The sequence below is a fragment of the Condylura cristata genome, unplaced genomic scaffold, assembly GCF_000260355.1.
Source record: "Condylura cristata isolate star-nosed mole 26May11 unplaced genomic scaffold, ConCri1.0 scaffold00028, whole genome shotgun sequence".
Lineage (NCBI taxonomy): Eukaryota > Metazoa > Chordata > Mammalia > Eulipotyphla > Talpidae > Condylura > Condylura cristata.
In genome coordinates this window covers 27,453,158-27,480,618 of record NW_004567129.1, presented here as the reverse complement: position 1 = coordinate 27,480,618, position 27,461 = coordinate 27,453,158, and the positions used below count along the sequence as shown (strand labels likewise).

Genomic DNA, 27,461 nt, shown 5'->3' with positions numbered 1-27,461 from the left:
CCTCCCCATGGCTCTACCACTTTCTCCTGTCTGGATCCTGAGGCCAGACTTTCCCTGGTCTCAGCCTTCCAACGCACCTCTCACCTGGAGGCCAGAGAGAACACCGCGAGCCCGCAGCCCGTCACTGCTTTGAGCACCTCCATTGCTCCCCACTTTCCTGGGAGAAGCCCCAAATCATGCCCCAGCGGACCTCACGGATGGCGCTGGGGGAACAGGAAGCAAAGCCCACCTGCAGCTTCACAGACTCAGGCAGCTTCATCTGGAGCAGGCCCTCCTCCAAGCCTTCTTCCTTTTCCCCTTCAGCTGTTTCCTCTTCTTTTCCCTCATCTTCCTTCTCCTGAGCCTCTTCTTCCTCATCCTCCTCCTTCTCCTCCTCATCCTCTTCTTCCTCCTCCTCCTCCTCTTCTTCCTCCTCCTCTTCTTCTTCAGTGAATACCTCAGGCTCAATCATCTTCAGTATCTGCTTCACGTCCTCATCGCCAAAGACGCCCATCACCTACACGGCACACAGAAAGCCTGGGTCCTTCACTGAAGGCCTCCACAATCATGGCCCAGTCTCAGCCCCAAGAGCTGCTTCTCCTGAAGCTGTCAGATTCACCCCTGCATTACTGGATAGGATTCCCCACAGCGGGCATGGCTCCCCCAGATATACACCTGGTAGCCCAGGCATGCGAGCCCGACCACACAGTCAAACACGAGCTCCTCTCTTTCCACTCGCAAATGTTTTCCCCCACATCCGCGCATATGTGACGCTCAGACAGGACACACACGTACACCAGTGGAGACCCTCCTGCCTCCCGGCGGAGCCAGTGCCCAGCCAACAGCATGAAGGTGCGCACAGATGGAAGGAGCACGGGGAGAGGAAGGGAAGAATAGTTGGGAAGGAGATGAATGGTGGGGGAGGACTGGGGGACACACAGACAGATGGGGGAGCAGAGGTCTGAAGGGGAGGCGGAGGGTAAAGGTGAAAGCGGAGGAGAGGATCGGTAGAGGGTCGGAGAGGATCAGTGAAGTATCTAGATACACAATAGAGGAGCGAAGGCCTGACAGATGCGCGAGCTAGTAAACAGGTGAGGAGGAAAATGGGAAACAGCCGTGGTGCAGAGAGGAGCTGGTGGCTGCACGGAGGATGGACAGGCTTGCTTGTAAGAAGTTAGGTGACAGACTACATGGGTGTCATTAGATGAGCATGGAGGTGACAGGTACATGAAATAAAGGCTGGCGACTGCATGGACAGTGGTTGGCTGAAGGGGCACCGACGGCTGGAGTTCGTGAGCAGGTGAATGGGTGCGGGTGGACAGAGACACAGGGGTGCATGGACAGGCAGGTAAAAGACCTCAGAACGACGGGTCTGTGCATGGGCCGCCGTAGGTAGGCATGAACCCAGAGGATGAGGTCTAGGTGTAGGAAAGGGAAGCTGATTAATAAATAAGGGGTGGATGGTGATGGCACATGGGTGATTTGGTGATGGGGAGCCCAAAGGGATTGCAACTGAAATGGAAAAATGCACAAAATCATGTAAAAATAAACTATTATAAATAAATAAATAAATAAGGGGTGGCCCTCCCTGGTGGTTAAGAGCAGCACTGGGAAGCTGGCCCAGGCCGCTTTGGTGCAAGTTCGATCCCGCCTGGAGGTGGCCCACATGGCGCGGCGCGGCAGACCTCTCGTGACCCTCAGCAGTGTACTTTGTCAATCTGCCTGTTCTCCCCACTCTGTCTCTGGTGAAGCCTCTCACCGCCCTGCACCTCTGGCCTGTACCTCAGTTCTGTATGCACAAATAAATAAATCTTTAAAATAAATGAATAAGTGGGTGGGTGGGTCGATGCACAGATGGAATTGTGGGTGGACCGACGTCTGCGTGCAAGCCAGGTTGGACAAGTGGAGTAGAAGTCGGATAAATGGGTGCATGGATGGATGGATGGGAACTGGGTGGAGAGTGGAAGGGCATATAAACGGATGGACTGAAGAAGAGAAGACCGGGTATGCTGAGAACAGGAAGAGGGGTGGGCGCTGGCTGGCTGATTGGAAAAAGAGATTAATAAACAAATAGATGACACGATGGAGGGAAGGAAAAGTGAATGAAGGGTGAGTAGACGATAGATAAACTGAAAGGTGGGCGATGCGCGCATGGAGGGACCCGGCAGCTGACCGCACGCAGGGCGGGGTGTGGTGTCTTTATAGATGGGGCATGTGGAGGGAGGGAGGCAGGAGGACGCCATTACCAGCAGTGTGGACACAAGCTTGAGCACCGGCACAAACTGGAACTCCACCGAGCCGCCCACCGGGTCGCGCGCGTGCTGCCCGCCGTCGCGCACTGCCTCCCCCAGCATCCTCAGCGCTTTGTCCCTGAGGGCCTCCAGAGGGATGCTGGGGCTGAGGCGGGTGGGGGCTTCCGCCACCCCAGCAGCTGGCAGGGCAGCTACGAAACAGGGGGGTGAGAAGTGGTGTGGAGGCCGCAGAGAGGTGGTGACGCCAACGCCGGGCAGGCCGTGGCGGCGGGGACCGTCATCCTCGGTCTTTCCAGGGGGGAAGAGCGTGATGGCGCGGGTCTCGGCCGTGAGGGGCACGATGTACTCGGAGAGCATGGAGCGGCGGCTGCGGCAGGCGCTTTCGAGGTGGATGCTGATGAGGAGGTCGTAGTAGCCGGCACGCAGCGGGCCGGGCAGGTGCGCGTCCTCCAGCGCGTGCAGCAGCTGGGCCTGGTCCACGTGGCTGCACAGCGCATGCGCCACGCGGTTATTGCCCAGGGCGCACACGGCGCGGTACAGGCGGAGCGTGTGGGAGTGGAAGCGCTGCAGGTCCAGACGCTCAGACAGCTCCAGGATGTCCATGCTCCTGCGGCAGAGACGGCGGCAGACAGGCGGGAGCGGTGGGGGCGGTGGGCGACAGCGCACAGACCACAGAGACAGACAGATGCTCAAGTGAGTGTGGCGACTCCAGCCCAGAAGCCCAGGGGTGGGCTGGGTCAGGGTTCTGCGGGCTGGATCTAGGTGGCTTTTCATGGCTGTGTAAGAGCCCAGGTGTCCTAGGGGGCACTGGGGGTACTGGGACTTGAGATGTATGGTCTAGGGCTTTGGGGTATCTGAAAATCCAAGTAGAGGATTTGGTGACCATGAGACATAGCTGGGATCCCCGATTTTGGATCTCCACCCCCTCTGGTGGGATTGAGTAGCCTGGTTATGTCTGGGCATCACTAGAAGGTAAATTCCATCAGCACAGAACTGATTTTTGTGTTCTGGGCTTTTACTAGCTGTTTTGCTATCTCCCAGCACCTAGATAGGACTTAGCGCATAGTAGTGCTCAAGAAATACTTGTTCAGTGGCTAAAGGGTGTGTCCAGGGTCCCTGGGGGTGGATCTGAGCTCCCTGAATTACAGGTTAGCTTTACAAGAATGTCAGTTCTCAAGGCTCAGAGGCACAGGCCTAGAAGGCAGCTGGTGATTAACAGCTCAGAGCTATTTGCCAAATGAGTGACTAGAGGTGAGACAAGGCAAGTGGAAAGGCCCCTGAATAGTCCGGGAGCCCTGGCCGTGTCCAGAGTCCTTCGAGCCATCCCGCCATCCCCGTGAACACCCTTGGGTTTCCTTAAGTGGGTCTGAGATCTCACGTCTGTAGCTGCCGGGGTCTGTGGGCAAGACTGTGGGGGTGTATCCAGGCCTCTCTGAGGTGTTCTTGAGGCCCCTGAATTGTGTGGGCTCCTTGATGTGGTCTGGCTCCTGAGACTAGAGCCATGTGGGATGGGTCTGGGGTCCCTGGTGGGGGTCTGTGAGCCCTTTGGGTGAGTCTGTGGTCCACTCAGTTAGGTATGGGTCTCCTGGGGTTGTTGGGGTACTGAGTTGGATTCAGACCCCAGAAAGTCTGTGGTCCCTGCCCCACCTTTACGGTCGGGCTGGCCCTGACCTGTTCTCCTCTGGGATGTGTAGCGCCATCATGGTCAGCGGCTCCTGGCACTGCACGGCCCAGCCCAGCCGCTCACCAGCTCGATGCGTCTCCACCTGCAGGAAGTGGTTGGGCATGCGGCTCCACGAGACGGGCATCAGCATCTGCATCTCGAGGCGCGGCGGGCACTGCGGGGCCGGGTTCCTGCGCTCACTCAGAAACATGGCAGCAGACAGCGGCATGATGTTCTGGGGGTGCAGACGTATGCACGGGTCAGGATTCCCAGGCCTCTCCGTCGGTCACCCTCTTCCAGGGAGCCCTCCCAAACTGTTCCCTCCCTTACACTGCTCTGCCAACTGCCCCACACTCCTGTGCCCGTTAGTGCCCCGTCACTGCACTCTGACCTTCTGCTTCCCCAACTCAAACTGGATGACGTTCTGGTGGGTCGGCAAGACAAAGACAGCGGGAAACAGCTTGGTATTGGGTTCCACCTGGCAAGGGAGGAGAGGGCAGAGTGAGGAAGAGGGTGAACGAGGTGCGTTGACGCTGGATCCTAAACTCTTGGGCCCTGACTGCCCCACCCGATCCTGCTGGGATCTACAGATCCAAACTTGGACACTAGACACTCCACATGGCCTTGAGGTCACCCAAGGCCGTCACCACCTCTGATCCCGTCAGACCAACCTCCCCAGAGCAGGCTGGGTCTTTGCACATACCATGCCCCCTCCCCCGCCCAGAATGCCATTCCCACTATGCCAAGCATACTCATTCTTCAAAGTTCCAGAAAGCGCCCTCTGACTGCTCCTTGCTCCAGCTCCTCCAGTCTGAGCAGTGGGGCCCTCCCAGCCCCAACATCACCATCCTGCCAAACCTGGACCTAATTGTTCCTCTGGCATCCTCCCCATTTACAGGAAATACAGGAGACAGAGGAAATCGCTAAAATGGCAGTGCAGGGATGTGAGATGGATCCAGACTGGGACAGTGCCCATGAAGCTCCTGAGCCTTGTTAAAATGTGGGTTCCAGCTCTCCCTGGTGGCACAGCGGGTTAAAGCACAGCACTAAGAAGAACTCATGCCACTTCCACATGAGTTCGAATCCTGCCCGGGAGGAGACCACATGGCGTGGCAGACCTCTCCTGACCTGCCCGCTGCTCCCCTCAGCAGTGTACTTCGTTGATCTGCCTGTTCTGCTCCCCACTCTGTCTCTGGTGAAGCCTCTCACCGCCCCTGAGCCTCTGGCCTGTACCCCAGTTCTGTATGCACAAATAAATAAATCTTTAAAAAAAAAAATGTGGGTTCGGGCGGGAGCATCTGCGAGGTCTGGGTCTCTGCATTCCCAGCCAGCTCCCAGGCACTGCACATCCCATTGGTTCAGGGGCCACCCTTGGAGAAGCAAAGCACTCTGGGATAGCAGCCACTTTTTTTCAACAAATATGGAGAGGGGGAAGGGAGGAAGAGGGAGGGGAGAATCTGCCTGAGATACTCAAAAGACTTAGTAGCCAACTAAGATAGGACCTTACTTAGATTCAGATTAAAACAGATGGTAAAAAGACATTTTTGCAGTAATCAAAGAAATATGAAAATGGTCTAGATCTTTGATGCTATTTAGGAATTATCAAGAGTTTTTTTTTTTTTTTAAAGCTAGTGGTATCATAGTTACAGTTTTTAAAAGATGAATCCTATGACACCTGGGATCACCTTCAAAATGCCCAGGGCGGGAGGGGCCACGCACAGCTGGCTTGGAGCAGGAAATGGCTGACGCTGCATCACAGTATGGACAGCTTCATCACGCTGTGCTAGTCTTGCATATATTTTGTATATCCTCCATTTAAATAAATGCTAGGCTCTCCCAGGTGGTGCAGCAGGTTAAAGCATGGGACTATGAAGCTGTTCACAGCCACTGCAGCACGAGCTCAATCCCCAGCCAGGGAGCTGACCCACAGGGCGCAGCAGACCTCTCCTGTCTCCCTGCTGCTCCCTCCCGGCATGTCCCCTGGGACATGAGGACACTGTTGCTACAGGGCAGAGGTCTGCGCGCACCTGGAAGAAGGTGTTGCTCTCTTTGCCGTTGGCCGTGAAGTTCATCAGGCCAGTGGCCAGGTCCACCAGGCAGCCGATGACCAGGTCCGTGTGGCTGATCCGGCCCTGCTGCCCGGGGCTCACGAAGTCCCCGCCCCACACCATGTAGCAGTTGCTGCACTTGAGGCTGAGGAGACAGGAGGATATGTAGAATATGTTAAGTTTATGTGGGTGAACCCAAAGGTCAGGGTCCCTAGCATGTCTGGGCTCATCTCCTGGATTTGGGGATTCCTAAGAGTTACAGCAGTGTGACCGAGAGCTTCATAATCCCCATGCAACCTTCAGGCTCAGTGGGCTCTGGATACCCCCTTGCCCAAACACCCCCAGCCTGCAGCCTGGCAGGGACACCTCTCATCCCAGGCCCTGCACCCCTCAGAGGGTATTTTTAGAAGCTGAAGAGGGGTTCTGGAAGGAAAGAACAAAGAAAGGCAATGTAGAAAGAGGGTGGTGACGTGGAAAAAAGGGAAAGGCATGGAAAAGTGAGAGGGAAATCAATCACTACAGGAAAATACACAGGCAGACAGATGGAAAAGGTGAGAAAGGGCAGGTCTGAGCCAGGCGTCCAGCGCTGGCCTCCACAGCCCCTTCTCCACACCTGCTGTGGACGTTGCCTTGTTCATCCCCCATGGTCACGGTCACTGCCCGAACTTTGCTGAGGTCGAAGTTCATGTCATGTTGATGGTAGTCAGGGGTGACCCAGCCCACCCACACGCAGCTGGGCTCCTGGCCAGCGAAGATCCTCACGGAGTAATAGTACTGAGGAGGCAAAGGGGGCTGGATCAGTCAGGAAGACGGGTCCAGGGGCTCCCTGGGACTCAGGGTTGGCTCCTCTATGGATTTGGGACCCCCTTCAACTTATATCGTTCTGTTTCTGTGGCTACTGATGTATTTCTAGGTTGAGAAATCATTTGGGGCTATCTGGGATACCCCCAAATTTGGAGACTTCCCTGGTCATAGTCATATTTAAGAGCTAATAAATCACTCACAAGTGAACTAACTTGATTCTTCCAATCCCCACCACATGGGTATACTTTTGACCCGTTTTACTGAAGAGGAAGCCACAGAAGAGAAGGCATAGGTGGCGAGGCGACTCACCCACGCGGCACCCCTGGCTGTCCTGGTCCTACCAGGTGATCTGCCTCAGAAAGTCTCCAGTCTTGGGAAATCCCAGAACTGTGACTTATAGCTACAATAGCAATTAAATTTGGCTCCTAGCATATCTATCACGTTTATGTGAGTGACCCAAATATCAAGGCTCCTAGCCTGTCTGGGCTCATCTGGATTTGGGGATTTCTAGGAGTTAGAGCAGTGTGACTTACAGCTTCACGGTCCCCTGCAACCTTTATGCTCCAGTTATATGGACTCGGGGGGTGGGTCAGAATTAAATCAGTGTGTGTTGTATTTGGGGGTCTCCAGTATATATGGTGTATCCCCAAGTATGGGAAGTTGGAAATCTGGGGGTCCCCTGAAGTGGGAAGTCCCCGGGTCTCACCGTGGTAGTGCTGAGGATGATCTCAGGGTCGTCTCGGTCATCGGTCGGCACCACCTCCCGAGGGAGTCGGGGCAGAGCAGGGGTGGTTGGTGGCTGGGTCATCATGGCGACCTTCTTGGCCTTGAACAAGAATCTGGGGGTGGGGGAGAGGCTGCCATGAGAACAGCTCCTGAGCTCAGCCCCCAGGCCCCCCAGTACAACATTCACCCTAGGCTGAATCCTGTCTAGTATCCCCTGCCTGGCCACCAGAGGGACAGGACTCCCCAAGGTGCCAGCCTAATCCATGCAGAGGTTCTGCGCGCTGTGCTGGTGGGAGTCGGGTCCCTGGGGAACACGGAGATCTCCTTAGGGTACACTGGCTCCCTAAAATCAGCGTTTCTCGTTTGGGGGCTATAGCCCTCTGAGCAAGGAGAGCTCTTCATTCTGGGGGACTGTCTTGTCTCTGGAGCCCTCCAGCAGCTGTACCCCCTCAAAAAACTGAAATAACTAAAATTTTCTATCACCTCCAAATACCTGCCAAGAGGCATGGTGGTGACGTCCCACTGAGAAATGGCCCTAACGGGGAAAGCAGATCTCGTTTCAACACCCTTGAAGGATGTCCCCTCAAGTCAATGCTTGGGGTTACCTCTGAGACACAGAAATGACTCCTACTTAGACCAAATGTATTCACAGTGGTACAGTACCACTTGGGGTACTTTCAACTGAGTCCTCTTTGGTGTCCATGGGTAATGAAATCCACTGGATGAACTGCTTTGGAATATCCTGAGAAAGTGGGGTTCACCGCAGATACAGTGGGGAACCCCAATTTTACATTTCCAGGGAAAACAGAAAATCAGATCACCCAGGGAAATGGTGGGGTTCAGCTATGACAGGATCCCTCAGTATTCTGATTAACATCTATGGGGCCACCTCAGGATACAGTGGGGTTTCCCAAGTTACAGAGGTGGCCCGACTGGGGGCCCCGGGAAGGTCCCTCGACTCACCCTCTCTTCTTGTTCTTCTCTGTGGTAGCATCCTTCTCATTTTCCGCCCTGGCAGACTGGGCCTCCACTCCGGCCTGGGCGTTACTCCCGGGCGCCCCCTCCTTGGCAGCTCCCTCTTTGCCCCCCTCAGCCTCGCCCCAGCGCCCAGCTGAACGACACAGGTTTTCATAGTCGGAGTCAGGTTCTGCTGCTCGGGCCTCATCCTCAGCGGGGGGCTGCAGGCCAGGGGGTGCCAGAGGGGTGGCCCCTGCCGTGCAGCGGAAGTGCTGGTGGAACTGGACTGGCAGACTGAGCCGGAGAAAAAGCATCTCCACTAGGCTGTTCTGGGAGCCCCAGGTGCGGTGGGTCAGGCGCAGGCAGGGGGGCGTGTCCACGGTGCCGTCCATGCGGGCCACCTGCGGGGCGGGGGCAGGGAGCCCTGAGCCGGCAAGCTGGCGAGGCCTTTGGCTGCAGACGTGGTCTTGCGCTGAGCCACACGAGGCCCCAGAGCACTTGTGTGGGAAGACACTGCTCTGAGCAGGTGGCTCTGCACGGCGCGCTCGGCATGGCCAGCCCTCTGGCAGCCCGTATCCAGTGGGAGCCCTGGTCGGACCCTGGGATTATTTAGGGAGCTTTCAGACCTATCTCTGCAAAGGTCTCACCCAAAACCAAGTCACCCACCCACCTATGCACCCACCCACCCATCAATTCATCCACCCATCCATCTTGCCATCCATCTGTCTAGCCACCCATGCGTCCATCCATCCATCCACTTACCCATTCACCTATCCATCTGTCCATCCACCCACCTACCCATGCATCCACCCACCCTCCCCCACACATCCACCTACCCCCACACACATCCAAACCCCCCCACACCCATCCATTCCACAAAGGTTTACTGAGCACCTATTCTGTGCCCTGGTGCTGGGGCCACATGAGTGAACAAATCTCCAGACCTCCCGTCTCTCAGAGAGACCTCTCTGGGCATGCAGCCCAGAGGGTCAGAGATGTGTAAAGGCTCCCAGATGTATTTCTGCTAAACCTGTATTCACACCAAAAATACACAGCACTGTGCATTTCAGAGGGAACATGCCCAGAACCCAGAGAAGCAGAACTCCACTGCGCCTCGGAGAAAGCACCCGGGTGCCCATTTCGTCACTATTGGCTCGAAGACGCTGAGGGCTTCTGATGAGAATGCACAGACTGGCAGAGGAGGGAACGGGCTGGTGGAGGGAAAATGCCAGGCCTGTGTGCCCCAAGGCGGTCACTCATGCTTTCTGGAAGCGCCAGGGATAACTGGGGTAGTGCCCTTTCTTTGATGCTCCCCCTCAAGCTGACCTCCTCAAGGACAAACTGCCTCTTACCAGCCAGACTTGCCCCCGAAACTGTGCCATCAAGCTCTGCTGTTTCCGGGGTCCTGTTCTCCTCCTCTCTTGGTCTGTTGGCAACAGTCTACTCACCACCTCGCTCCTGTGATCTGTGTGCTGGTAGCTAAATGTCTGGAGTTTTTCTTTCAGAGTGCACCCCAGATTAGCCCTGCCTGTTCTAGAACTTTCTATGTGCGGGATCTCGTCTTCTCTTTTGTGCCTGGCTTCTTTCACTAACGAGATGTCTGAGACCCACCCGGGGCGTGTGCGTTGGGGCATTCACTTTCACTGCTGTCCAGTGCTCTGTTCTTTGAGTCGAGGGCACCAGAGGCTGGCAGGAGCAGGGGCGGGCAGCTTCACACTACTCCACCAACTTCTCCTGCCTCCACCACCTCTCTGGGCTTTCTGCCTCCTCCCTCGCCTTTGACAACCACTGTTAGGAGGGACCTTTCCAAAACTCGCAACAGGACATTCACTGCTTAAAACCCTTCCACTCATATCCAGCCTTAAAATGCCTCTTCACAAATTACTAAGTACTAATCACAGTGGAGAAGTCTGGCCGTCCCCACCTTAACCAGTCAAAGCAAATGCAATGAGTAATGAGACAAAAGCCACACTGCGTGCCCCCCGAAACCCCACACCAAGCAGGACAAAACAACATGTCTGTGGTACTCCCGCCAGCATGTAACCGGGCCTGATCATGAGGAGACAGCAGGCAGACCTCTGCTGAAAGGGCATTCCTCAAAGTAACTGGCCTGCACTCTTCAAAAATGCCCAAAATGTCCCAAAACACAAAAGACAAGAAAGACTCGGGAATATCCTACATTACAGACTAAAGACCCCTGGCGGCCTAGGAGTGAGGCCTCTTGCTGTCGGCAGCTGAGCTCGATCCCCCGCCAGGGAGTGACCCGCAGGGCGCGGCAGACCTCTCCCCTCTCCCCACTGCTCCCCTCAGCAGTGGATTTCAGTTGATCAATCTGCTCTCTGCTCTGTCTCTGGTGAGTCCTCTTATCTGCTCAGGAATTGTGGGAAGCCTGAGGCAGGGAGGCACGTGAGAAGGTTCTGACGGGGCTGAGTCCTCACCTCATAGTGGGGGTGTTCGAGAGGCACAGCATCGAACTGGGGAAGGCTTTTGCTGAACCATGTGGTGACTGGGCGCTGCATGTTGATGGCGAATGGCTCAAAGCCTTCCTGGAGGCCGCAGATGGCAAAGAATCGCAGGGAGCTTACGTCCTGGCCTAAGTTCAGGTGACCCACCTGGCCAGGTCCCAAGCTGCAGACGGGCAGGAAGCCTGGTGGGAGGGGACAGATGAGCAAGGGTGAGGATAGGTGGGCCAGGCAGGGCCGCCAAGGGGAGGTGGCACTGTGGGAGGCTGAAGTGGGCAGCGTGGGGTCAGGTGAGCGAGAGGGAAACCAGAGAGGGGAGATGAACGCTGGGGCCGCGGGGCCAGCCCTCACCGTCTCCAATCTCAATATCCCGGAAGGCTGTTTCAGAGCCCGAGTCGGACATAAGGATCTCGCCATTGAGGGTGAAGATGATGTTGTTCTCCGAGAGGTCGATCATGCAGCCCACAACATCACCAGGCTGCCAGGGACGCCCAAATGGCTCGCTGCCCAAGTGCCAGCGCTGGCCCTGTGAAGAGGCATGGGGAAGACTCGGGTGGGAAAGGCGTGCAGGCCACGAAGACAAGGAAGCAGGGAGACGTGTGGAGTGAACACGCAAAGGCGTCAGTGGGGCCATGGTCATCCCCACCATGTCCCCCAAAGCTTCCCTACATGTGGCCCTTTGATCCTTGGGGTGGAAGGACAGGCTTTCATGCTTTCCCCTCCCACCACTCTGCATTCCACCCTTCCGCCTGGCTTCCCTATTCCCTACAGCTGAGGAGAGCAGTCCACCACATGGTGGGGGGGTCAGCAGCAAGAAGAGGGATGGAAAGGGGGAGTGACGGCTGGCAGCCCCGTACAGACCCACGGGCACCCACGCACCCCTAGCACAGAGGAGTGGGGAGTGTGACGGATGGCGGGGTGGGTGGGTGACTGGAGGGAATGTGACGGCAAAGTCAAGCGTCTGCATGAATTGATGTGGGGAAGGAAGAAAGTCTAGACAGACAGACAGACCAGTGGCTGGCTGGGTGGGTGGATAAATCGATGAACGGATGGATGAAATTAAATTATTTATGCATTAAATTACTGCATAAATAGATGGGTAAAAAAAATCACACATAGGTGAATGATTATGCCAAAAACACCAGATAAGTAAATGGATGGCAGTGTGGACAGTCCAGTGGCTGTCTGTCTGTCCAGAGGAGTTGAGAGATGGGGGGTGGGTTTCTAGGTGGATGATGGACGGATACATGCGTGGGTGGGTGGAAGGAAGGACGGATGGGTAGACGGCTGGCCGGCCGCGTGGACACAGACCTCTGGATGACCGAGGGGCGGCAGGGCAGAGGCAGAGGTGGGCAGGCAGAGCGAGGCACAGACTGGCAGGGCCGGAGGGCACGAGCTCTCGCGGGAAGCACGGCCAGGCGGGTACATACGCGGTGCCCGTTGAAGACATAGGCCAACTCATCAGCCCCCAGCTCCACGTCAGGGCGCAGCTCGGGCCTCGCCCAGCCCACGCGCATCTCGCCGGTGGTGACCGCCTCGAACTCGAAGTACCAGCGACCGCCCTGCACCGCGTAGGATTTCTCTGCCCGGAAGATGCGCACACGGTCCCACCGAGACTGGCTCTCCACCTGACCTACAAGCAGGCCCGCAGAGTCAGCAGCCCGACCTCGAGAGGCTGGTGGAGAAACCAGTGACGATCGGGGCGTGGGGCAGAGGGGTGGTTTTTCTGGCGTTAGGGGAGGAGAACTGAGGGCGCCCAGAGGAGTCCCTCCCGGTCAGAGGAGGGAGAGACTGCCGCTGCCTAGCAGACAGCGCTCTCGGCGGAGAGCCTGACAGGCAGAGGGCCTGGGCCCTGGCGCCGTCTGCGATTAGACTCAAGATTAAGGCTGACGTCTAGAATCAGAGACGGAGGGCAGGATCTGAGAGGGGTCAGGCTCTGGGAGGGACTAGAAACTGGGCTTGGAGCCGGGAGTAAGGAAAGGAAGGCTGGGGACATCTGGGGTGGGGTTGGAGGCTCCCCGAGTCCCTGGTTGGCTGGCACCATATTGTAGCTGTGCACCAAAGGTCAGGGGGTAGGAGTCAGAGCTGGGGGTCCGGATGGGAGGCCAGAGTTAGGGTTCATGCTCACGGGGCTCCAGGTCAGGCAGCTCAGCGTCGCAGCTCTAGTCTAGGCAGGGGGCAAGTCAGGTCAAGGCCCGGGGTCAGGACTGGGTTAGGGTTAGGGTCAGGCTGGAAGGGTGGGGTCCGTGTGGGCCTGGGGGGGCCAACTGAGTCAGAGAGCGGGGGTAGGGCAGGGCAGGGCCGGGGGCAGCGCTCACTGGGCTCCTGGTCTGGGGGCTCGATGTTGTAGCCGTAGCCCAGCAGGGTGCGCACGGCCTGGCAGAGGCTGTCGCGGTTGCTGCGCTTGGTCGCCTCGTCCAGCAGGCGGTAGGGCACGAGCCGAGGGTTCCGGCGCGCGATGATGTCCTGCACGGCGCTGTAGCTCCAGCCCTGGGCCACGCGGTCTCGTGCCCACACGTTGTGCCCGTTCTCCGCCAGCCGGTCCACCAGCGTGGTCTGCGCCGGCGTCAGCCGCACGTGGCTCAGGTCCAGCGGTGCCGGCTTGTACCCGTTGCTCATCATGTACCTGTGGAGGCGGGGCAGGGTGAGGTCCGCACCGCCACCCCACGGCTCTGTGTGGGGCTCCTGGCTTCTGACCTGTCCTCGTGCTCCTTAACCCCAAGCTTTGGAATTTCTGGCCTTTGATCTCTGACAGGAGGGTTCTGTGATTCTGACCTCTGACCCCCAAATCCCAGTGGCCCTGGCGAGGGCTTTGGCTCCACGGACCTCTGTGACTCCATTATGATTGGGGGAGTCTCATTTCTGACTCGTGGACTCTTTGACTTTTCACCTTCAACTGCGAGGTTTCGTACCTCTGATTCCAGGAAGCTGACACCCCCAGTCTTCCGAGTCCTTGACCTCTGAGCCCTGGCCTCTATTTCCCAGACCCATGATCACACCTATAGTATTAGTATCTCTTACTCGTAATTCCCACAGCTGCGCCTCTGACCCCTTGCCTCTAATTAGAAAGTTTCTCTGTCCTCTCATGTCTGATGCCCTGGCAGACCCTGACCCTGGGGCCTGGCTCACTCACCCCCACTGTCCGTCTGGAGCGCCCGTTTCTGCCATCCTAACACCTCTCCAGCAGAATCACCTCTGACTCCAGGGTCCCAACCCCAACACTCTGCCCTGCAAACCAGTGACCTCTCAATTCTGACCACAGCCTCGCGACAAGACCCGGTGACCACCCCAGCCCTCAGCAGGACTTCCCCAGGCCCCGCACTCCGTGGCCCAGAGGGAAACTGGGCCACCCACACTCACGTCTTGGGGAGCTTCGTTTTCTTCAGATTGTCTTCCGCCTTCTCATCCGCCATGCCCACGTGGCAGCCCAGCGCCAGCAGGGTCCTAGGGCGGGAACAGGGAGGCAACGGCGTGGTCAAAGCCCACTCTGCCTCACTCCTGGCCTGCCGCCTCTGTCTGGGTCTCTAACCGTCCATCCTCTCCTGTCTGCTGCTTTCCCTCTCCTGAGTCTCCCTCTTTCCCCTGTGCCCAGCCCCGCCCTGCCTCTGTCTCTCCTCACCCCGGTCAGTTTCTGCTTCACAGTCCCTGTCTCCCTCTCTTTGTCTCTTTCCCTCACTGTTTCACTGTCTCTTTGCTGTCACCCCTCCCAGCTGTCAGGCCTGGCAACCCCCTGCTCTGTGGCGCCCCCCTCACTTAAGGGTCTCCCCCGACATCTGCAGGTTGTAGTTCCTCTCTGGCTCTGGAAGGTCGTGGAAGTCCACAAGACACGGGTGCAGCCTTTTATTGTCATCCCGAACCTGCAGGAACACCAGGGTCAACTCTCCAGTTTCCACCCGACACTCCCTGACCTCCTGCCCTTAATCTGAGCACCCCCTGCACCCTCTAGTCCATCCCCCCAGCCAGGTGAGCCCCTCCCCTCAAGGCTAGCCCTTCCCCCACCCCCCTCCGGCCACAGGCAGTCCTCACCGGGCCGTAGGTCCAGCCCTGCTCGATGCGGGTCAGCGCCCAGAGCTCATGGATGTTCTCCGCCAGCTTCTCCCGAATACGCTCCAGGTGGGGGGGCAGGACAATCTGGGGACAGGGGAGGTTCGTGAATTTCCCTGAGACCTCTCCGGTCTGCCCCATGACCCCACTGTTCCGAGACCATGGACCAACCCCAGACAGTCCCAGCATGTTCTTTGACCTTTCCAGCTGTTCCACCGGTCTGGCGCCAGGGTGACGCCCAGCTGACAAGGGCCTTAGCACCCTCAGAACTAAGGAAGATCTGGGTCTCCACGAGGACGGCATCTGGGGCCGCCTCAGTTCCCACCATTTGCTCAGTCCTGCCCAGCCCAGAGCATGTCCAGGAGATGCTAGAGGAATGAATGGAGGGTTACTCTCCTCTGTCTAAAGAGCTCTGGGGTGACACTCAGACTCCTCCTGTAAGAACCTGTGAAGCCATCTGCACAAACTACTGTTATGTCATTGACATAAGCACCTGGCAGACACCCTGGGGACCGACACATATTATATTGTTGGGGAGCTACAGGCAAAAGATAATGATGATGAAACCAGGGCAGGCTGAGGAAGGAGGAGGGAGTGTCAGGGAGGCTGCAGGCTGAGTGACAGCTCATGAGGCTGACAGGCTGGGGAGGAGGGAAAGACTTCCACGTGAGGCCCAGGAGCCTGAGGGGGATGGCAAGTTCACCCCTGAAACTATATCACTACTGCTGTCACAGTCACCAAGTGGAGCACAAGTCACTCAGGGCTGTCTATTAATTCATCAAACCTTCACAGCGACGCTACGGAGCAGGTGCTACTGGCACCCCCTTTTCCTCACAGATGAGGAAACTGAGGCACAGAGAAGCAAAGCTGCAGAGTCACGGGATCTGCTCGAAGGGACGGTGGGAAGCCAGGCTGGGATAAGAGGGTGGGAGAGGCCTGAGGGACACAAGATGCCCAGCAGAGGGAGTGGGTAAACCCTCAGGCTTTGGAATCTGGAATCAGCTGCTGTGTGACTTGCCCCAGTTGCTTAACCTCTCTGGGCCTCCCTTTCCCCAACTGTACATCAGGGGCAAAAATAATCATTTCTTTAGATAACTATAGTGAGACTCCCTGAATCTAGGATTTTGCCCTAAAACAGTCCTTTGCTTCCTCTCTGCTTCCATCTCCCCACGTGTGAAACAACACGGTCCCCAGCTTCCAGATGGGCAACCCCTGCATCCCAGACTCCTCAGGGAGTGTGCCTCACCGGGAAACCCTTGCAGGGCAGGAGTACCTGGACTGTGTCCACGGGGAAGGGCACAAAGTCCATGTGTGAGAGGCAGCGGCTGGGGCCCACCAGGTGGGGGCCTCGGGGACCCTCCCGCCGATACTCCTTGATGGGTTCCAGATGGAGTCGCTCTCTTGGGAGCACAGCCTCATGGCACGGGGCGTAGCCGGGAGGAGGGAGGAACTTGAATTCTCCATGGCGGCCACCGAGGAGGAACCGCACCCTGGATGGGAAAAAGCAGGGTTCACTGGTAGGGTCAGTTTACAGGAGACTTGGTGCTCCGAGGGGAGCGATTCTGGGGTGAGGGGAAGCTTCTGGGTGGGCCTGAGGTCACTGGCAGTCATAGGGTCACGGTGGTCATTTGGGAGTCAGAGAGGAAAGTCCACGACCAAAAAATGTGTATGATGCCAATGGAACTTCATGGGGGATCAAAACAGAAGAGTGTGGGGTCACTGGGCGCTCACAGAAGGTCCTTTAGAGGAGACTCTTGAGTCAACAGAGCACTGAGAAGGTTTGGGGAGACCAAGAAAGTCCTCTGGAGGCCACTAAGAGTCTCTGGTGTGACCCTAGGATAGCCAGCCTCACTGCTGACTGCTGACCAAAGCCCTTCACAGAACTTGGGGTCACTGGGGGATTAGTCTGCAGGAGAGTCTGTGCTCTGAAGGGAATAATCCTGTGGTAAGGGGAAGCTTCGGGGTGAGACACCCAGAAAGATCTTTGAGAGAGCTTTGAAATAACCATGGGCGTCAAGGTATCACTGGGGGGACTTGGGGTCATCAGATCATTGCCAGGCCCTGGGGTCATTTGGAGGTCACTGGACTGACTGGCAGTCACTGGCACAGGTTTTGACGAGAGGAGGCAGTGGAAGTAGGAGGTCAGGGACCACAGAGCAGGTTCTAGGTTTCTGGGAGATCTGGGGTTCTTTGAAATGGGGGCACATTTGGAAGATGCTGGAAGGGAGTGGGGCTGGAGAGGAGCTGAGATCACTGGCAGGACACTCAAAGTGTTGGGACCATCTGTCCTGAGAGCAGGCTGCTGGGCCCGGCGCGTCGGGGAGGCCGTCTGCGGGCTAGCAGAGGACAAGGGCAAGTCCTCACCTGATGCCAGCCGAGAAGCTGACGACAGGGAAGAAGAGCCCGTCCAAGTTGAAGGCCTCGAAGACACCCTGCACGGGGCAGCCGTTGATGCGGAAGGAGATGGACGGCACGCTGAGGTCAAGGCAGCAGCTGACCACGTCCTCAGGCGCCAGGAGGTGCTGTCCCGGGGAAGTCACTGGACGGGCCACGTGTCCTGTACCAGGGTCACCGGGACAGGGGTCAGAATCAGAGGTCCCAAGGAACCCATGGTCTCAAGACACAAAAGGCAGGTATTAGAGGATGCTGTGGGGTCCCGGTCATGGAAACCCTAAGATCAAGGGTTCCCATGGGAGGTCCTGTAGCTCGGAAGTTAGGGACAGAGGTCAAGGTTGCCCTGAGGTTAGGATCCTGTGAACTGCTGGAGCAGAAATTAAAGTCCTCCCAGAGCTGAGGACTCTGGAACCTTTGAGACCAGAAATCAGAGACCAGTCGTAATAATCAGGGCAGTTTCCTGGGCTCAAAGGGTCAGAGGTCACATATCCTCTAGGGTCAGAGTATGAGGACATGACTGAGGGCCAGGATCCTGGACACTCTCTGATTAGGGTCTTGGGAAATGAGGAATAAAGGGTCCCAAACCGGTCTGTTTAGGGATCAGGACCCCAAGAGCCCCACAGTGTGTGATGAGACTTGGTAACTCTGGGCCAGTGGCCAAGGGGGGATTGGGATGGGGGGCCGGGCACCTGTCCAGAGATGCAGCCCATCGAAGCCATAGGAGTAGAGGTCGTCGCCCACGCCGTTGCCGCCCCAGCCCTCGCCGCCCCCGGGGTAGGGGCTGTAGCCCTCGGTCAGGGCCCAGCCCACCCGCAGGTGAGTGGCCCGCGCCGTCAGGAACGGGGCCACCTCGTCCACCATCACCTCGAAGTACCACTTGCAGTACTGCGTGGAGCCCTCTGCTCGGCCCACGAAGATGTTGGGGCGGATGCTGCGGGAGAGATGGGACGGAGAGGTGGGTAAAGGTGAGGCGGAGGGGAGAGAGCTGGCGGGAGGCAGGGAGGGAGAAAGACAGGGCTCCAGGTGGAGAAAAACAGAAAGGCGGAGACGTGGACACGGCGTCAGAGGCACAAGATGAGGAGGCAGAGACAGGGATGGACCAAAGACAGAGATGGGAAGAGATGGAGGAGAAAGAAAAAGGGATCGAAAGAGCACAGAAAAAAAAAAAAAGAGGACGGGGTACAGGGCAGGGGAACAGACACATAAACGGAGCAGGGAGCTAGCTGGCAGCCAGGGGCTGTGCAGAGGCCTGGTGAGGACCGGGGGCTGCCCCCTGGGCAGGAGCTGGAGGAAGGGCCACCACCTGCGTGTGGTGTCTGGGGGTCAGAAGGCCGATTGGGTCTGGGGTCAGGGGCCAGGGCCGGACCTGGTGACATAGTTGATGAGGTCAGTCTGCAGCAGGAGCTCGCGGCCCGGCAGCAAGTTCTCGGTGATGAGGTCTTGGTTGGAGCGCACGGCCACGCCATTGCACACACACAGGGAACACAGCACGTCCAGGACCTGGGGGTCAAGGCCAGGGTCAGGGTGCAAGGGTGTATGGGGGGCCCCCGGGCAGGATGCCACATGACACGCAGGATGGAAAATGGAGATGGTGACTGTGAGGGTGGTGAAAGGGAAGGTCAGGTGTGAGAGAAAGGTGCGGAGAGAGCTCGGAAGGTGCTGCAGCTGGGGGCATGTGAGCTGGGCTCAGGCGTGAGCAGGTAAGAGACTGGGGTGGGAGGGGAGAGGCAGAAGGAAGGGTGAGCGGGTCAGGTCGTGAGCGACAGCAGACATGAGGTGAGGTTTTAGATCAGCTGTGGTCACAGGTCACAAACGTGTGTCCTCGGGCCAGGTCAGCTAGGTGAAGGGTGAGAAGCGACTGGGTGGGAACTGGCAAGCCCTGCAGTGCAGGGCAGTGTAGACGCAGCCTGAGTAAAGGCCATGAACCTGAAAATCCTTAAATCCTTTCAGAGACCAAATGAAGCACCTCCATGGCCCCAAACCCATCACCGACTGTGAGTCCAACATCCTTGTGTTGGGGGGAGCAGGTGGGTGAAGGGGTCAGGTGAGAGATGAGATGGGGGCCTCCTTGGTGGTGCAAGGGGTAAGTCTCAGCCCTGTGAAGCTGTCCCCAGCCACTGTGGCACGAGTCCAACCTCCGGCCAGGGAGTGACCCACAGGGCGCAGCAGACCTCTCCTGTCTCCCCGCTGCTCCCCTCAGCAGTGTCTCACTCGATAGGCCTGTTCTGCTCCCCACTCTGTCTCTGGTGAATCCTCTCACCCTCACTACATGCCTGTACCCCAGTTCTTATAAGCATAAATAAATCTTTTAAAAAAAAAAGAGTGAGAGATAAGATGGGGGACAGGAAGCGGGGAGATCTGGGGTCTTGGGGAAAGGTCAGGGTTCAAGATTTAAGGGGTGAGGAGCCAACCTTGTGGTTCCTCCCGTGCTTGTCTAGCAGGGAGATGATGGACTTGATGTGGTTCTCCTGGATGATGTTCAGGACCTCGGGACTCTCGATGAGGACGCAGTACAGCACCTCCAGGATCCCTGTGCAGGCAGCAGCGTGAGCAGGTGGCCACAGCCCTCCCGTCGCCCCTCAGGGGAGTCCCGGGCGCCTCCCGGTTCTCCTACCGGAGGAGGCTTCCAGCCGATCCAGCTTGCTGACCAACCAGTCCAAGTTGGTGGAGAAGAGGGCACAGTTGGTGCGATTGCCCCGGATCAGAGAGGCTGAGGATGGACAGAGGGGTCAGGCCGGGGCCTGCGGACTGAGGGCGCTCTAGAGGAAGCAGGGCCGGGCCCCTTACCCAGGAGTTCGTAGAGCAGGTTGACTATCTCTTTCCAGGACTCAGCTGCCTCTTCTCCTGCAAATTCGGCAAAGTGGGCTGCGGTGGTGTAGACATTTAGGCGGTCAATGCAATTCAAGACCAGGGAGAGCATGCCCTGGGGTATGGAAAGAGTTGAGGTCACCCCAGGAGCTTTTTTTTGTGGATCTGCTCATCCACATTCCTTCAACACCGGCAGGCTCCCCATCTAGAAACGCCACTTCCCATCCACCGCCATTACTCTCCTCTCCCCCTGGGCTCCCCAAATCTGTCCTTGTCCTCTCTGCTTCTGACCCAACATCATGATATGTCCTTATGACCGTCAGAACTGAATTTGTGCTGCTTCTTCCCAGGGTTTTCTTTTTCTTATTTTTAATATCCAAAAGGGTAGGATTAGTATTTAAAAAAAAAAAAAAAAAGAGGCACAGACACAGTGGGCAGGGAGGGAGGCCCCGGAAGGGACAGGTGTGTGAAAAGTCAGGTGTGTAATAACGTGTCACTAAATACAGACAGCAAGTCCTCACCTAGCACCACCAATGGTTTCTTGGAAACTGAGTCTTTAAGCTAACAATAACAACATCTGGGATTGCTTTTCCTCATCCATGTTATCAATGAGACAGAAATGGTGTTGAGTAAATGACCTCCTAAGGGGGACACTTATTCACATGTGGCAGCTGAAACAAGAAGGCAGAGCATGGCCTTCACCCCGGCTGGGAGCCCGGGTGTCTTATGATCCAGTGCATTTCCCTGCTGCTAGGCAACCCAGTGACCGCACATGTGTGACAAGAATTGATGTGGGGGCCCTCCCTGGTGGCAAAAAGGGTTAAAGCGCAGCACTGTGAAGCCAGCCAAAATAGCCTAAGCATGAGTTCGATCCCCAGCCAGGGAGGTGACCCACATAGCATGACAGACCTCTCCCGTCTCCCCACTGACCCCTCAGCAGTGTATTCCTCAATCTGCCTGTTCTGCTCCCCACTCTGTCTCTGGTGAATCCTCTCAGCCCCTGCACTTCTGGCCTGTACCCCAGTTCTGTGTGCATAAGTAAATCAATCTTTTTTTTAAAAAAAAGAATTGATTTGGGGACTGCACATAAATTTTATTGAGTAGGCAAATTAGCAGAAACAAGCCTGCCCATAATGAAGATCTATTGTATAGGATTTCAGAGCTATGAAGACTACCTGCCCGTGTAGTCTTATGAGCGCAGGTGAGACAGCTCACTGCCAACCACACCGCAGTCACCCTGACATGCCCCCGACTGCACCACCCCTCTGCAGGCGGTAGGCGTCAGCCCTGCGGCACAGACTTCTCTTCCTTACGCCTCTCTGCTGCGACCCCCCCGGATGTGTCGGTGAGCACATACACGCCTGAATAGTGTCCGGTTTTGGTCTTAGGATAAAGTGTCGCGTTTGTTTTTGTTTTCTTGTATATGGAATTTTTGCTCATTGTTATGTTTGAGGACTCAAGGACATTTTCACCACCATTCCAGTGGTGCCGAATGTTGGGGCTGTTTCTAGTTGGGGGTGATTATAAATAGTGCTTATGTGCATAAGAAAAAAGGAAGAGAGGAAAGAGGGAGAGAAGGACAGGAAGAAGGAAGGGAGAGAGGAGGACTCCAAGGTGGAGGCTTCTGTGCTAAGCCGACCAAGACATAACATCTGACCTAGCTGCAGTTTCCAGTCCCTTTCACTTACCTTCTCCTCCAGAAATGCAGTCTTAACTGGTATGGAATTTTCTGGTCAGCACCAATAAAGTAATCTTTTCCACTCCCCAAAGGAAAACAATAATCCGCCGCAAGACCTTTTTCCATTGCCTGGAGTAGGTTCCCTAAGCCAGAAATAACTCCCTGTTCTTGCCTTTTGTCTCCCTATAAAAACCTTTCATTTTGCACAGCTTTTTGGAAGGACTTTCTTCTTGGTAGATGGGATGCTGTCCAATCCATTAATCATTTAGTTAAGCCAATTAGATCTTTAAAATGAACTCTGTTGGCTTTTTGTTACTTAACAGATGTCAACTGCCATATGTATAGCCTTTAGAAAAGGGGGGCCCTCCCCGGTGGCCAAAGGAGTTAAGTCTCAGCACTGTGAAGCCATCCACTGCAGCACAATTCAATCCCCGGCCAAGGAGCTGACCCACAGAACGCAGCAGACCTATCCTGTCTCCCCATCGTTCCCCTCAGCAGTGGATTTCAATGGATCCACCTGTTCTGCTCCCCACCGTCTCTGGTAGAATCTTCTCACCCTGCACCTCTGGCCTACATCCTAGCTCTTGTATGCATAAGTAAATAAGTCTTTTTTTTTTTTTTTAAGAAAGCTAGAAAGAGCAGGGGTCCAGATCACTAGTAAGAGAGGCAGTGCCTCCCAGCACAGGGCACAGGTACTTGGCAGTCACAGAGACTAGCGCTGCCATTAGCCAGAGTGACTAGTGGCATCAGAAGACCTAACCCTCCTGAGCTCCCAAAGCCAAAGTCTTCACGTGGCAGGCCCTGATCACTTGGCCACCTCACCGCTTTCCACCCTCCACCAGTCTCCACCAGGTACACCCCCACCTCAGCCTCAGCACCCGTATCCCTCTGTCTCCTCTATATCCTTCCCCCAACTGAAAATACCACATCCTATTTCATTGGTGCACCCTCCCCCAGAGCTCTATTTTGAACTGCAGGAACCCCAACACTCTCTACTGCACCCAGCTTTCCTTGGCATTTACCATGGCTTTACTGATTACCTCACCACCACCACAAGGGCAGGGATTTTTGTCTGTTTAGTTTACAGCTCTACCCCCTGGCCTGTCAGTTGAGTAGTTGTCTGTTTAATCACCCCGAGTTTCAGTGACCCATCTATCCGTGCCATGGGAACTGCAGCTCTGCTGGGTTAGCAGGAGGCCATGCACACAAAGCCCTGAGCAGCAGGAAGGGCTAGAGGCAAGGTAATAGTAACCACTAACGCCCACACCCATTTACTCTGCTGGCAGGCTTGTAAGTGCTTAGCATATCCCAATTCCACTCTGAGTTAAGTTGTGTTCTTTTCTGAATCTGCCTCCCCCATCAGACTCCGAGTCCCTGGAGAGGAGGGGGAGCGAATCTAGAAGCCTCTCCTATTACCGTGGGGTTATCAGATCCCCAAAATTTAATCCGGCCCTCTCCTCGCATCCCACTCAGCCCCTATCGGGTTCAGACACCCCCCTTGCTTCCCTCCATGTTCTCATAACACAGATTCACTGCCCCGGATCCCAAATGAAGTACCTCCCTTCATCGCCATCCCTGACGCCCCTAAAACCAGCCAGGTCCCACATGGGGTCTGTCCTGAGGGGCGCCTCTGGTCCCACAGACCCCCTGAATAGTAGCCCCATCCGACCCATCCCCTTCTCTGGTCTTGTCTCCAGAGCACTTGTCTCAGCCCCCTGAACTTCACCTAGTCCCGGCACCTCCTCTCAGGTGAGGGGACAGAGATGCTTCTACCACAAGGTTCGCGCCCCTCGCCCTCCCACAGGCCCCGCCCCCAGCTCGACACAGGCCCCGCCTCTCCAGAGCCCCGCCCCTTGGGCGTCCCCGCGCCCCTCCCCTTTCCATAGCCCCGCCCCCTCAGACGGCTACTCTGGGAACCGGGACCCTGTGCGCGCAGCCCACAGCCCTGCCCCTCCGTCGCCCCGCCGGGCCCCCACCTCCTCCTGGAAGAGGCTCTGGCGGTTGCGAAGGCTGCGCAGCTTGGTCTGCTTTTCCTCGTGCTGCAGCTCCTCCGAGGGCGGCTCAAAGTAGCCGATGAGGTCCTGCAGGCTCAGGACCACGCCCTCGATAGGCAGCGCGGTGCCAGCTGGCGGACCCGAGCCCCGCGGCTTCCCGCTGAAGCTGTCCAGGCCCCTGCAGGTCCCGCGCACATGTCAGCGAGGAGCCCCGAGGGCTGACTGCCCGTGAGGTGCTCGCCATCCCAGCCCCTGGCCGCTCGGAACTCCCACAAACACATCGGTTTATTGGAGGGGACGCAGAGAGAGGAGTGTGACCGGAGGTCACAGCGTGGTCAAGCATACAGCGGGACTGGGGCTGGCGCCTGTGTGTGCAGGAGGGGCCGCCACGTGGCGACTGGGGAGGCCCAGGGCAAGGTTGTGGATGTCAGAGGTATGAAAGTTGGGTGGCCGTGGATGTGGGGTCAAAGTCACGGCTGTAAGGTCAGATTAGGGCCAAGTGTATAGAGGTCAGGAGTTGGGCGATTAGGGGTGACCTCAGAGAGGGGTATGGATGTTAGAGGTAGAGATTAAAGGGCTGAGGTTCGTGAACGCCAGGCGCCTGAGGCCAAGGGGTGGCCTGGCGCCCAGGACAGAGTAGCAAGGTGACTCACTTGATGAACTGGTTATACAGCCCAGCTGTGCTGTAGATCATGCGGGCGGCCTGGGACTCCTCCTGCTGGCAGCGGGTCAGGGACAGTGCGTCATCCATGTGGCCTTCCTGGTGCAGCATGGCCTGGCAGTGGGGGGAGAGACGTCAGGAAGATCCCAGTGGCCCAGGCCCAGGCCCCCCAGACTCTTCCGCCAAAGCTACCATCAGCCCCTTCTTCCTTCTTCGTTTCCTGTGTTTCATTCTGTCTCTTTCCCCCTGCCCCATCTGTTTCTCCATGCCCTGTCCCTTCTTTCTGTCTGTCCATCTCTGTTTGTCTCTCTCCCAAACCTCACATCTTACTCGCCTCCTGTTCCATCTAGCTCTGCCTGTCTCTCTCTGACTCGGTCTCACTTTGATTCTGTCTCTCCCTAGCTTGCCTGTCTCCAGGCCAGACGCTCTCCACTTGCGTATAGTGGTAAGTTCACATCCCCTCACATTTCCAAAGGCACCCAGACTTAACGACCCCTACAGACAGACCCCTGGCCCCTTGCGTGGCGAGGCATCATGGCTGCCAGCTTTCCCCTGAGCTGCCCCCTGCTGCCCCCTGCTGGCGACGCCTCCCTGCTGCCCTCTCTGGACAGACCCACCTCTGCATCCGTCATGTGTCCAACCACAGGCCTCATTTCTTACAAACAGTACCTCCCTCCCTTCCTATCCTTCTCAGCAAATCTTTACAGACCGACTCTAGTCTAGGCCTGTGGGCTAAAACCTCAGGTCCCTGTACCCCTGAGCGGATGCGGGACTGTTCCCAACTCACTTCCATCCTTCCAGTTGCTCAGGGCATCTTCACCCCCCCTTTCACCTTCACTGCCAGCCTGTCAGGATCCCTACCCCACAGACCCCACCCTGGTCCTGCTGCTGTCATTGTCTGCCTGCATCCTGGCAGCTACTCCTACTCAAATTCTGCCCCCCCAGTGTCCCCAAAAGCAGCTCTGGAACCCCGTGAACCTGATCCACATCACCTTTCTGGCCTTGCTCAAAACTCTTGTGGCTCCATGTCACGCAGAGGAAAGGCCAGGCCCCGCCCCCATGGCCGCCAAGGCCCCACCCCCCTGCTCCTACCCCACTGTCCGCACCTCCCAACCTTCACCTCCCACTCACCCGACTCCAGCCAAACCGGGTCTTGCCTCTGTTACTGCGACTAACCCACCCGTTTCAGGCGCTGAGCCTTTTCCTAAGAAGCCTGTCCTTTTATAAAAACAACAGCCCACCCCATTTCATCCACAGGGCCTTTGCTTGTGTCAACTGTTTCCTGTCAAAAGCAATCTCCTCACTCTCCACCTGTAAAACTGCATACTTTGGTAAAGGTGGTCATCACCACTTCTGAGCACTGTGAGGGCGGGGAGCGGGGGGCGGGGGGCGCCCACCTATTTTCCCACACACACGCAGGGACTTGGGTATTTCAATTTGTTGTCTGTTGTTCTCAATTTTTTAGTTTGTTTCACTATCTTTTTCTCTCTGTGTCTGTCATTGTCTTTAGATAGACAGACAGACAGATGGTAGAAGCCCCTCCTTCTTTCTCCCCCTCTCTCTCAGTCCCATCCTCAAACTCCTGAAGACTCGAGCATGGAGCACAGCCACCCGGTGCCCTGAGCTTTCCTGCCCCGGCCTGAGCTTTCCCCGGCCCTGCCAGGCACCACCTTCTTCTTGAGCACGCCGAGCCTCAGGGCCTTGGGGTCCGGGGCTGCATAGGTGAGCCACAGGCCTGAGGCCACGTGCTGCACAAAGCACAGTGACTCCCCGTACTTGATCTCGGGGGGGCCCATGCCTTCCACATCCCGCTTGGGAGCCACATCCAGCTTCTCCTGCAGGGGCAGAGGGTAGAGGTCAGCCTCCTTGGCCTGGGCCTTTAATGGGCAGCCTCGCTGGGCACGCTGACCCCACCGACCTTGGAGATACGGAAGCAGAAGGAGGTGGCCTTGGTGTGGGCCTTGCTGGCATCGACCACCACCAGGCCCTGGTCCTCGGTGAGCGCCAGGTACCGTCCCGTGGTGACGTGCCGGATGCGAAGCGGCTGCCCCCAGCGCAGATGGCTCCCGCTCCAGCTATGGAGGGTGAGGGTGGAGGATGAGGGTGAAGGGCTCAGAGGACACCCCAGCCCTGTGGATGCCTCCATCTTGGCCCAAACCTCTCCAAATCCCCAATTTTCCCCTGGGTGCCCCCAAAACTCTCCGGGCCCCCAAATCTTTCGTGGGCCCACCAGTAGTCCTCCAGGCCCCCAAATCTACTCTCAGGCCCTCACAACTTCCTTAGGACTCCCACCTGGCTCCAGTGCCCCCAGTTTCCCCAAACCTGTCATTTTCTTCCCTTACAATCCCCACATTTTCACTCTGGTTCCCCTGATCTCTACCTCAGGCACCCCTCTCTTTAAGGGGAGCATCCTTTTCCCCCAGACCCATAGCATGCCTGAGGTCCTTCATAACACTCTTGGGTTCCCCAGATTTTCCCTCAAAACTCTCCTGTCTCTTCCTCTGTTCTTACCCTTTCTCCCCTCCCAGGTCCCCAGAACCCCCAGCCCCTCTCCCACCCAGGCCCACTCGCCCACACCTGATTCGCAGTGGCTCCAGTCTCCAGAGGGAGCGGGCATGGGTGCATACAGCTCCCCCCTCATAGAAGACAAGTCTGGGGACAGGCAAGAGGGTGAGTCAGGGGTTCAGGCTCCAGCTCAGCAAAATGTGGCCCTCTGTCCCCCCCTGGGGTTCTGGCCACTCAGCTGACCGTTGGCCCCCTCCCCCACCCCTGCCCACGGCACTCTTGACCCCAGCCCAGACCTGCGCTGGTCCTCACTGTCGGCGGGGGAAATGGTCAGACACTCGTCCATGTGTCCATGGAAGAGGCGCAGCACGTGGCCCCCAGTGACGTAGCCTGTGGAGGAGCAGAGGAAGCGGGTCACTGTGTGGCTGGAACCCCAGAGAAAGCTGGGAGCCAACGTGGAGTCGGAGCCCTGCTTCTCCCCGTGGC

At 57.0% G+C, this 27,461-nt stretch overlaps 1 protein-coding gene across 1 annotated transcript in view; it reads right to left on the bottom strand.

The window, feature by feature from the left end:
- RYR1 (ryanodine receptor 1 (skeletal)) overlaps positions 1–27,461 on the bottom strand; it is a 97,012-nt gene that overhangs the window by 59,185 nt on the left and 10,366 nt on the right. The window contains exons 7-34 of the mRNA XM_012730493.1: positions 27,272–27,365; positions 27,048–27,122; positions 26,389–26,545; positions 26,141–26,305; positions 24,463–24,584; positions 23,792–23,987; positions 20,117–20,252; positions 19,944–20,039; positions 19,741–19,859; positions 18,696–18,829; positions 18,019–18,260; positions 17,300–17,492; positions 16,209–16,425; positions 14,918–15,022; positions 14,645–14,748; positions 14,252–14,335; positions 13,210–13,517; positions 12,322–12,524; positions 11,243–11,417; positions 10,868–11,076; positions 8,436–8,830; positions 7,453–7,585; positions 6,556–6,716; positions 5,922–6,087; positions 4,286–4,372; positions 3,903–4,129; positions 2,226–2,838; positions 230–496 (exon numbers count right to left, since the gene is read on the bottom strand). Coding sequence (XP_012585947.1) covers positions 230–496; positions 2,226–2,838; positions 3,903–4,129; positions 4,286–4,372; positions 5,922–6,087; positions 6,556–6,716; positions 7,453–7,585; positions 8,436–8,830; positions 10,868–11,076; positions 11,243–11,417; positions 12,322–12,524; positions 13,210–13,517; positions 14,252–14,335; positions 14,645–14,748; positions 14,918–15,022; positions 16,209–16,425; positions 17,300–17,492; positions 18,019–18,260; positions 18,696–18,829; positions 19,741–19,859; positions 19,944–20,039; positions 20,117–20,252; positions 23,792–23,987; positions 24,463–24,584; positions 26,141–26,305; positions 26,389–26,545; positions 27,048–27,122; positions 27,272–27,365 — 5,183 coding nt within the window. The remainder of the gene's footprint in view (positions 1–229; positions 497–2,225; positions 2,839–3,902; positions 4,130–4,285; positions 4,373–5,921; positions 6,088–6,555; positions 6,717–7,452; positions 7,586–8,435; positions 8,831–10,867; positions 11,077–11,242; positions 11,418–12,321; positions 12,525–13,209; positions 13,518–14,251; positions 14,336–14,644; positions 14,749–14,917; positions 15,023–16,208; positions 16,426–17,299; positions 17,493–18,018; positions 18,261–18,695; positions 18,830–19,740; positions 19,860–19,943; positions 20,040–20,116; positions 20,253–23,791; positions 23,988–24,462; positions 24,585–26,140; positions 26,306–26,388; positions 26,546–27,047; positions 27,123–27,271; positions 27,366–27,461) is intronic.